The sequence below is a fragment of the Psammomys obesus genome, unplaced genomic scaffold, assembly GCF_907164565.1.
Source record: "Psammomys obesus unplaced genomic scaffold, mPsaObe1.curated_primary_1811, whole genome shotgun sequence".
Lineage (NCBI taxonomy): Eukaryota > Metazoa > Chordata > Mammalia > Rodentia > Muridae > Psammomys > Psammomys obesus.
Window position 1 is genome coordinate 23,689,895 of NW_026596117.1, and position 10,916 is coordinate 23,700,810.

At 45.5% G+C, this 10,916-nt stretch overlaps 1 protein-coding gene across 4 annotated transcripts in view; it reads right to left on the reverse strand.

Annotated features, from left to right (window-relative positions):
* Positions 1 to 4,735, reverse strand: part of Wac (WW domain containing adaptor with coiled-coil) — a 54,640-nt gene extending 49,905 nt beyond the window's left edge. The window contains exons 1-3 of one of the 4 annotated variants that reach the window (XM_055629191.1): positions 4,467 to 4,735; positions 4,088 to 4,124; positions 2,374 to 2,569 (exon numbers count right to left, since the gene is read on the reverse strand). In XM_055629191.1, coding sequence (XP_055485166.1) covers positions 2,374 to 2,569; positions 4,088 to 4,124; positions 4,467 to 4,507 — 274 coding nt within the window. In that variant the 5' untranslated portion in view covers positions 4,508 to 4,735. Of the gene's footprint in view, positions 1 to 2,373; positions 2,570 to 4,087; positions 4,125 to 4,219; positions 4,240 to 4,466 lie in introns of those variants that run through there. The other 3 variants (XM_055629189.1, XM_055629190.1, XM_055629192.1) reach the window with 3 other exon arrangements.
* Positions 4,736 to 10,916: the final 6,181 nt, after the last annotated feature.

Genomic DNA, 10,916 nt, shown 5'->3' on the forward strand with positions numbered 1-10,916 from the left:
CAATGCTCAAAGTATGTACACACACACTTACATCACATCTAAAGTACTCGAAGGTATGGATGACTACTCTAAAACTGAAGTTCTAAGTTTCATAAAAACCCTACAAAGACACCACACCCTAAGGTATTTGTACCATTCAGTTTTTGTCATTTTGTTTTTTGAGACTATGTTTCTCTGTGTAGCCTTGGCTGTCCTGGAAGCACTTTGTACACCAGGCTGGCCTCGAAATCTGCCTGTCGTTGCCTCCCTAAGTGCTGGGATTATAGGCGTGTGCTATCAAACCAGGCTGAAGTTTTTTGTTTAAATTATTTACAACTCTAAGGATTCTCTCAAGACTTTCTCTTCTCTTGTTTTTAAATACATTGAGAATAATAAACACAATGAGATCCAGAGACTGTAGATTACTTCTCTAATCCCAGAGCACAGGAGGTTGAGGCAACTACAGTAATCACGTAGTAAGGCCTTGACTCAAAGAAGACAAAGAAAAAAGTAGTATTACATACACAGATATAATAAACTCCAAAGATGTACTCTGAACACTAGAATAAAAACTGATTTTTATAAGAAGCAGATGGATCTCTGAGTTTGCAATCAGTCTGGCTTACCATTATCAAATTCTATGCCAGCCGGTGAGAGCCACCTCAAAGAACCAAAAGCTTAATTTAAAACAACAAAAGATTATTTTATGTTATGTTTGGTTCCTGGTGTAAAGGGCTGTGACTATGAAAGAATGGTGTTATAATATCTGTTACACTCTAGGAAAAAACAGAAAAGTGGAAATAAATTACAAAGTGAACTATAATTTAGGAAATAACAGGGAGAAAATTCTGAGTAACTGCTTGCACATGGAACTTAACAACAAGGATACAAATGCCAACAGCATTTGAGTTCATTTCTGAAGGAGAATTAAAAAGCGAAGAGTACAATACAGAGAAACAACTAAAGCACCACTCGGCCCAAGTGTCAAGTGACAACTCTAAGGCCAGCTTCAGGGCAAAGGACCAATCACAACTTGACCTCCAAGACCACACAACTCTTGGCACATGACGTATGCCCGCCACTTGTTGAATGAATAAGCAAAAGGATTTGGTGAGGATCATTTAAACTCTGAAGGAACTCAATGCCTCACTGTAATGACATGAAATCATTTATAGATATTTTCTTGAATGTGTAAAACTAACTTCTTTCTGGATTTCAGAATGGATGACCTAATTGGGTCCAGTTGTTTAAAAAAAGAAAGAAAGAAAAACTTACAATCAAGTACCATGTGTCAACAGCTCAAAATACAGCACACTAAAAGTACAAATTATTGTTGTCCCCCAATTAGATTTTAATGAGCACTGAAGAGTGACTGGTGGATGTTATTATTACCCTAGGATGCATGGAAAACTAAAGAAAATTCACCCATAAAACTGACAAAAATCTCCTTAGTATCCAAGATTTTCCAACACTTGAATAAGCTACCTGCTACTCTTTCACTACAGTATTCTACTATGGGTCTTCTCCGGTTTTCAATTAATACTGTGTAATTAAATATTATCTACTTGAGCAATGCAAAGTCTTACTGTGTGAGAAAAACATAAAACTTTTAATTACCTTAGTGAAATTATTTTGTCCCACAATTTAGGTTTTAGAAGCAAAATGTTACATTCATAAATTGAGCAAAGTCAGTCTGAAAATATACTTATTCCCTATCCCCACCACAGTCTGAGCAGGTAACAAAAAGCTATCAGCACTGTAAAAACAAAACAAAACAAACCCTAAGGCTCACTTAATCTTCCTCAGCTGTACAGCTCATTTGAGGCCAGCCTTGATATTAGGGCCTATTTCAAAAGGCAAAATAAGAATTTTTAAGAAAGGACTATTTTTAAACACCAAAAGGACTCCAGAAAAAAATGAAATATAAAATTTTGAATGGGTCGAATAAAAACTCATTTCCTGAATCCCAAAACAAAAACAAACAAACAAAAAAAAAAACTTTTTAATGGTGATAGTTACCTTGATAAACCTCTTCTTTAAATGTGTAACTCATCATTACAATTAAAATTTGAACATGTTAGGAAATGTTTTGAAGGACCCATGACTTCAAACTAAATAGAAATCCTTAAAAACTCCAAGTTCCTTTCTTGGAAAACTGTTCAGAAACTCTCCCATCATTAGTAAACATTTAGAAGACTATTTGTAACTGCATCATCAAATACTGTCTAGCCTCGTTTTCCCAGTGACTGCTGAATTAAAACAAGCGCGCAAACAAACCTGGATTCAAACTTGGCAACATCAGCACATAGTAACTTCCTTAAATTGAACATGCTAACTGCACTATTTTCTTCAAAAATCCACAGATAGGATAGTTTGGGACAGAAAGCTACTTACCACCTTCCCTTTCTCTAACTCTCTGAGTATGCACATTTTTGGCCTTATTGTGACCTGTGCTGTCACTGTACTTGTTTTCAGGACTATCCGATCTCCGAAACATTTTGTTTGGTGGCGAAGGATCTGCGGCGTCTCGCATCTTTTCATGTCTGTGATCACCACTACTGGGGTGACTTTTTGACGAATACTTAAGTGCCTGTAAGACATCACCCCCCAAAAGGGAGACAGAGAGAAAATTGAAACTTTAAACTCAATTCCCCACTTAAAATTGCAACTTTTGTTAACTTCACTTACATCAAAACTCAGAATTCCCATTTTCAGTACTTCCCTTATTCTGAGAAGATCTAAATGCTTGTGTTATTATGCAACTTTTAGTAAAAAAATGTAACAAAACACCAAAAAAGAAAAACGCCCTATTTTATCATGTAAACTTTAAAAACCAAGTATCTTGGCAGGCTGATCCACCAGAAAAAGATCTTCAAAACTAACATCACTTTTTGAGAGCTTAAACTACAATCCACGAATCCTCTACAACTAATGAATCCATGCACATCTGAAAATAAATATATTTTATAACCTTATTCTTAAAAAACACAAGTTTTTCTAGTTTTTTGATTCAAATAAAGCACTAGCCATAATTTACACACTCTTGCAATACTTTAAGCTCTTTAAATACTTTTAAACTGTAAGATTATGTTATGTGCCCAAACAAACTGATCCAGGAACAATATTTCTTAAGTCATAACTCTAAATGCCCTGAAAATTACGGTTTTACTCCGCAGGTGTCTTAAAAACAAATGTATCAGTCCTTCCCAAGGAGTCAATACTGTGTGACTCATGCAAATATTCTGACATCCGGAAAGCTCCTGCACAGTAGTAACACGAGTTATCGGGTTCGAAGCATGCTTTCTCTCCTGCCAGCCTAGTGGCCTCCCGACTGTAATCCTGCACTCGGAAGACAGGAGTAAAATTGGAAGCCAGCCCGAACCACAGAACCCTGAGGAAGACCAGACCTGATCCTATTCTTTTATTCTTTAAAAGTGGTTAGAGGCATAAGGTATTTACTTCTGTTGTCATCAGAGTTACTGCCCGGCGAACAGCAAATCTTTAAAACTTTACATGCAAAACTTTCAGTAACAATAGTAATCATCTCTATTAGCATTAAGTGCCCAAGCGACCAAAGGTTTAAATTAACTGAAACAAAACCAAAACCCTTCCCTTCAAAGAGAATTGGAACCAAAAAATAAACAGTGGTAAGAGTACGCTTACAACCGTAACTCACTCAGGTACTCTCTAGCCATCGTCTACTTTTAAATCCGTCACATTTATCTTTCGGCTCCCCACTACACTAGGAAGCCAGCGTGCTTTTGAAGTCACCTATCACTACACCGCAGTGACTCCTCAACACTCAAACCCAGCCAGGTCTTCCTGGTTGCAATTTTTCTTAGAAGAAAAAAAAAAAAAAAAAAAAAAAAAAAAAGGACAAAACAAAATCCTGAATTTCCTCCGGTCACCTCTCAAGATGAGTCCCGAGACGACTCTGGAGAATGCTACCGGAACCCAACACCCAATTTTAAGCGGGCCAGTCCGTGCCACTTTCAGATTTGTTGCACCGAAGGGCCTGCAGCGACTTCTGAAGCCTGCGCTCGAGTAGCCGTCCCTCCCTTCCCCCTCCGACCCCTTCCAACCCCTCCGCCCCGGGATCCGCTGGTACCTGGAAAGGCTGCGAGTCCCCCCTCCGGTCGTGACAGCTGAAAGACACAAGGGCCATGGCGTGAGACACCGCGGGAAAGGAAGAAAGCCAATGCCCCGGCCGCCCCTCCCCGCGGGCCGCCGACAAACGTACCGGCGCCGCTTTGCGCGCCGCGGACGCTCCCCGGGCTCCCCGGCCCGGCTCGGGACTACGGCCGCGGCCTCGGCCCGCTCGCCGAGCCCGCCGGGCCCCCCAGGCCGCCCGCCCGGCCCGGCCCGGCCCGCCGCCGCCGGATCAGGGTTAACAACAAAAATGGCGGCGCGGCCAGCTCCCGATAAGGACGCCCGCCCTCCCGCCCGCCCTCCGCCGCGGCCCGGCCCGAAACGAAAAGACGATTTACCCATCACTGAGTCTCTGCTGTTTCCTCGCATACATTACCATCAATGCCCGGCTGTGTGTGTGTGTCGGGGAGGGGGAGAGCGGCCGCGAGGCGGGCGGACGGGCGGGGGGGCGCGCGCGCGGGCGGGAGGGCGGCGGGCGAGCGGCCCCGGCACCAGGGCTCGGCGCAGCCTCGGCGGCTCGCGACACCTCCCCGTTACTGGCGCCGGCGGTCCCGGGCCATCGCCCTCCGTCAGCACCGCTCGGGATCGGCCGGGTCGGCGGCGCCAACTACGCGGCGGCAGCGCGAGCCCGGGGGGAGGGGGCGAGAGGCCGCGTTCGGGGTCCCCGCGGAGAGCGAGCGCCTCCTGCACCTTCCCCTCCTCCTGCTCCGCCGCGCCTGCCCTCCTCCTCCCCCCGCACGCCGCCGCCGGGTCCTCCTCGCCACCTCCTGCCGCTGCCGCTGCTACCGCCGCCGCCGCCGCCGCCGTTCCACCAACTACATCCGGGCAACTCGGCCGCGGCCGCCTTCGGGAGCGCTCGGCAGTTTCCGCCACACCCCCTCCTGCCCGCCCCGCGCGGCTCGAGAACGCCGCCTTCGGCAAACCTCGGCTCGCTCCCGCCCTCCTCTTCCTCCGAGGCCCGGGCCGCCCGCGCCGCGACCCGCCGAGCCCTTTCCGGCCGCTGCTCTGCCTCACGCTCGGATCCGGCCGCTCCCGCTCCCGCTCCCGCTCTAGGGGTAGTCGTGCTCGGGGTTCTGCGGGAGGCGGGCCCCGGGGCCTCCGGGCTGCGCGGAGCGGGGGCCGCCTTCGGGAGGAGAACCGCGGGGCGCGAGGGACGCCATCTCGGACTAAATGCGGAGCGGCGGCGGCGGCTGCGCGTGCGCCCAGAGGCGCAACGGCGGCGGGGGCGGGGTGGCCTCCGCGAGCCGGCCGCGGCCCCCGCCCCTCGGGCCCCGCGCGGGGTCGACGAGCCCCTAATTGGGCGGCCCGGACGGTTTGCCGCGGAGCCTCGGCGGGCCGCGGCGGAAGTCGGCCTCCGCCGGCCACCGGGACCCGGAGCCGCGGGGGCGGCGGCGGCGGCGGGAGCTGGGCCCCCGCCGGCGGGGTGCGCGACTCCGGGACGCAGGCCTCGGCACTGCGGACTGGACGCCCCGGCCGCACGGTGGAACCGAGCCTTCCCGCCGCGACCTCCCGGTTCCCTCGTGGTTCCGCCTCTCCCTTGGAGGGTGAGGGCGCGGAGAAAGCATGCGGCGCACCAAGTGAGGTTCCACGGGGAGGAAACATCGGTGGCAGTCTTCTCTTGGGGATAGTCGAATGGTGTGTTATTCTTTCCCTGAACGTGGATTTAACAGAATTTCAGTAAGCAGAAGAGAGCAAGATAAAACACGTCAGAGGAAGAAAAAATAGTACTTCAAGGAAATAAAGCATGGAGAAGATTCTTTGGTGTCCAGCAAGTTACAACTGTGTTAAGTCTAATTCGTGTACTGCTGGAAGAGACCTGGAAATCACAGCTGAAAAAAATTTAAAAAGAATGATAATGTGCGCTTGCAGATCTACTTGTCAAATGTTAAGATTGTTATGAAAACTAGTAAAAGCCTACTCAATGCCCACGGAAGCTGGCAGTAACTAAAAAAGGTCGGTGCGTGAGATAAGAGAGAAGGGATAGGCGAGGACTAGAGCGAAAAGTCATTTGTAACGTTTTTGTAGCAAAGATTAATACAAAATGCTCTGGATGGGGTTAGTCTCTCTCCCCCGTAAGGGTCCTTCGGTCCACTCCCAAACACCGAGTTGGAAGAAGACAAAAGTAATACAGGTCTTGCATAGAAATTCTAAAGACTGGCATCGTTATTCCTTGTTCCCTTTTGATAAAATAACACAGAACTGAGCTGTGGAGGAAATGTTCCCAGACAGATTCTTCCTACTTGCAAATTTAGTTACACCGTAAAAGTCATTTGTCCCCCTCAGTGTACATAGATCTGGGAATATTAATGTCCCTGAAAACTGTTCTCTGCTTCGTTAGTTGATCTCTCATGCTGTAAACAACCGTCCTTTCCATTATATATGTAGTGTCGCGGTTTCCACAATTCTTGTGCTTTTGTCTTGGTGGCTTTGTTATTTGAATGTCGCCCAGAGCTAACTGCAGCTTTCTAGGATTCTTAAACACAGTAAGGATCTGGTAAGTATCAAGAAAACCTGGGCTAGATTAGTTTTATTCAGGCATATTATTAGTGCTTTTGGATATGAGTGTCCTGTAATGCTTATAATTATTTTCAAAACATGTCTTCAAACAAACACATGAAATTCTCATATGTTGATCAGTTGATGAAAACAAAACCAGAAGCTTACAGGGACTTAACCTTGTTAGTCAAAGAACAGTGTTTATGATTATTTTATTAATATCTACTACATCTAACAAAGGTTTCATTTATTGAGGAGGGGGTAAATCAAAGTATTATCTCATTTTAAAAAAATCTCTTGCCTGTGGCTGGAGATAAATAAAGCTTAGTGGTTGTGCACACTAGCTGTTCTTCCAGAGGGCCTGAACTCACTTCCTAGCACCTGTAAAAGTAAATAAATACCCAGTGCCAGCTGAGATAAATCCATGGTAAATACTCCCAATTCCTTTCCTTCTTTATACCATTTAAATTATCTAATACTTCTACAATAAAGACACAGGAGGTACAAAAACCTGTTCACTCAGAAAGGTACCTTTATTTTCCGAACTATATAGAAAATATCTATAAGCCTGATTCTACAACTTAAACTACTAGCTTCTTAGAAAACTTTTTTCTCCAAACCCAAGAGGGCTCCTTAGCTCTTTTTCTTGTTTTACCTGTATCCTGCCAGCTACTTCTCTTGTTATTCTGCAAGCCCAAAGAGAAAGCTCTATCAAAGGTCCAATTGCTAGCTCCTCTTTACCCTTTCCAGGCTGAATGGTGTCACAATCATGGTGGAGGGCTCCAAGTCAAGTTAGTAGGGGGCATTTCACCTTTAAGGCCACCCAAGTGACTTTGCCTCAAGTCATAAAGACCACAAGATTCCCCCACCCCAAAGCAACTTGTCTTAAAATAGGCAGGAACTTTCCATTCTTTAGCGTTCTTATCCTTGGAGGCACACCCAAACTGTATCCCTTCAGGACACACCTAACTTCATTTTACAAACACAGTATTTAAGCTTTTATATTTTGCTAACAGGTTTTCTATGATGGTGGGTGGTTTTGTGCTAGTTCATGTGCTCAGAGATCTAGTTGCAGTTGGATGTGGGCATTGTCGTTTCTATGAAGAAACTTGTATCAATGTTGTATAAAAAAATGGTTAAGAGCTGATCAGCCTATTACTGGGCAGAGAGGACAGGAAGTAGGACTTGTGATCCCAGTGGAGGGGCCCCAGGTGGAAGGTTGTCTAAGGTAGGGGCCAGAGAAGGAAGAGGAAGGAGGAGATTGCCATGAGGACAGACAAATGGAGCAGAAGCAGCCAAGGCATGACTAAAATGGCAAGAAATGTGGGGCACATGGCTGGGAAGTAGCCTGGCTAGCATATCAAGTTGGAATAAATATCTGCTTAGCTGGTGCTTTAGAGCTTACTAATACATCTAATGGGTCCCTGTGTCATAATTTGGGAGCTGAAACTGGTAGTAGAACATCGACATACTTTATTCAACACTATGTACAATAAACAAATGTCCTGTAACACTCTTAGTGGTCTGTGGCACGGTTCTGTTTAATTTGCTACAGTATATACCTTCAGCAGGACAGCCCCCTTTTCCCAATAACCTTTCTCCCTACCTCTGGTCAGTGGGTTGGTAGAAGTGTGTTTAAGGACTGTAAATAAAGTAGGTTTGTTGAAAAATCTAAGCCTACACGTGGCACCAGCTGAGGCTTAGGCACAATGGATAACTTATTCTAATGTAGTGGAGGAATCATCAGGTTTTGGTGGATTGGCAATGTTTTTTAAGAAGGTAGAGGCTCCTGGTGCTGAGTGGTCTCCTGCCTTGCTCCCAGAGGGGGTTTTCTGGTTTTGCTTCGTAGTCTTAGTATATTCCATTTTGAAAAACATTTTGGGAAAGCTGAAAACTCAGAAGGTTCACTTAATACTCCTGTGTTAGAAAGGATTGCCAGAGCTAGCTATGCACCTAGAGAGTTTGCATATAGAGGTTGAAGTGCTTGGAAAGGAAAAAGAGCCAGTGGGAGAACAGGGTTCAGGCTTGGTGTCTGACTTAGGGAATTTCTCTCACTGTGAAAGAGGGAAGCAAACTAGGCTGGATGGCAGATTGCCACTCGCCTTATTCCATGTACTTTTGCAATCAGGTGCCCAGGGCAAGGGGCGGGGAAGAGCAGGGTGCTGTCCAGGGTGGAAGGGTTAGAGTTGAGCCCAGTGCGAGTGACACCAGAGCCTGCAGCTACACAGGCAGCGTCAGCCTTCCTGGTCTTTGTGCAGTATATGCCTGCAAATGATGGTGGTGAGACTTAGGAGAGGACACAGTGTCCAATAGACATGCTAGATCTAAAGAGTGTTGTTTTTTTTTTTTTTAAGAGTCTATTGTAGTACGGGATGCATTCACCATTTGTTAAACAAGTATTAAGTAACTGGGCTATGCAAAACAGACTTACTCCCCAAGATTGAAAGGGTTTGGTGTCAGCTGTTCTAGAAGCTGGTCAACAGTTGCAAATGGTTATTGTGGTGGAGGGACAAAGCATTGAAAACTGAACAACGTGTAGCTGGAGAGGTTAAGAGCACTGGCTGCTCATCCAGAGGTCCTGAGTTCAATTCCCAGCAACCACATGGTGGCTCACAACCATCTGTAATGAGATCTAGTGTCCTTTTCTGGTGTTTGGGTGTACATGCAGTCAACATTGTATACATAATAAATAAATCTTTAAAAAAAAAAAAAGGAAATGGAACAACGTAATATAGCAAGGGCAATGTGTTAAAAACCTAATGCTTGGGGAAGGGCGTTATGCTGATTGTCGGAGCCCGCTGGGCAAAGTCAAACAGCTCGAGTGAGGATTGAAATAAAACCAACACTACACATGGGATCAGTTTGAGAGGGCTGCCAGCAGAAACACCACAATTCCTTTTTATAATCAGGGCAAAGCACCTCAATACAATGAAGGGGTTCATCGAGAAGTCAAACTTGTTTACCTTGTCCACTTGTCTGTGTGATCCTCACACAAGCAAAAGGAAATGAACTTGGCAAAACATCCTACTTATCCCTGTCTCCAGGTGAAGGCCAGGATGAGAACAAGCAGCTCTCCAGAGCTGATTTACAAGAATAAATCTGGTCTGATAACGTCATGATTGAAAAATGTCATACTGTGGCTTTAAGAGCATAGGGATATGGTTGAGCAACCGGGGAGGGGGAGACACAACACCTTCTTTACTAAGGTAATACAAGGCCCTGGAGAAGCAGCGCTGACTTCCTGCAACAATTGGTTACAGCTGTCAATGGAGCCATATCAGACCAAACAGTCATTGATAGAAATCTTGGCTTTTGAAAATAGAATTCAAGGGAGTAATTAGAGCATTAAAAGCAAGAGCAGACCCAGTAGACAAATGGATAAGAGAGACAACTGATTTTGGCTCTCAGGAACATAATGCCAATTATAGGACAAGCCATAGCTAGAAATCTCAGAAATCAAAATGCCCAGTGTTTTAATTGAGGCAAATTCGGTCATATTGTAAGACTAGAAGCTTCAGAGCTCAAAATAGCAGGCACACTGACTCTGGAGAAAACGTATTTGTGAAAGAGAACAAGCAGTTTCTGGCTGCAATGGAATGCAAAAGTTCCCAGGGTTTTGTAGCTGCTGGGGCAAGGGAAAACATTGGTTTAGGGATTGTAAGTTCAAAAGACACAAGGCAAACTTTTGCCATCAGAAAATGAATGAGGGGGCTTGTCACCTCAAGGCCCCATGTTGGAGGTTAGTCTAAAAATTACTGGCCCGTAAGATCTAGTTACTGCCTGCTAGATATACCCATCCTTGTGTAAATCTGCCTAAGACATACCTGACTGGTTGATTAAACATTCTATACCTGGGTAGGGCAGAATGGGGTAGGTGTGGCTAGGGTTTTTTAAGAGAATCACGAGAAACAGGAAGAAGAAGATGCCACTATGGGTTCACCTGGAGAAGAAACCAGTGGGTCTGGGAAGAAGGACTCCAATAATGGCATGAAAAGGCCCAGATAAAGAATAAACGCAAGTGTTTATAAGATTACAGTTGTAAGATAGGATGGTTAAGGAGGATGGCATTGGCTGGGGCTGGGAGATGGATGGTGAGGATATTCAGACAGTGCAGATAGGAATATCTGCCCAGCCCAATGTGAATGAGGCAATTACAAATCTAACAGCTGTCTATGTCATATTATTTGTTGTAGTGGGTTAGATAATACCATCGTGATAAAACATAGGGTAAAAATATTAAACATTATATAGCACAACAGCCCCACAAGAAACAATGTGAGCTATCCTCCTTC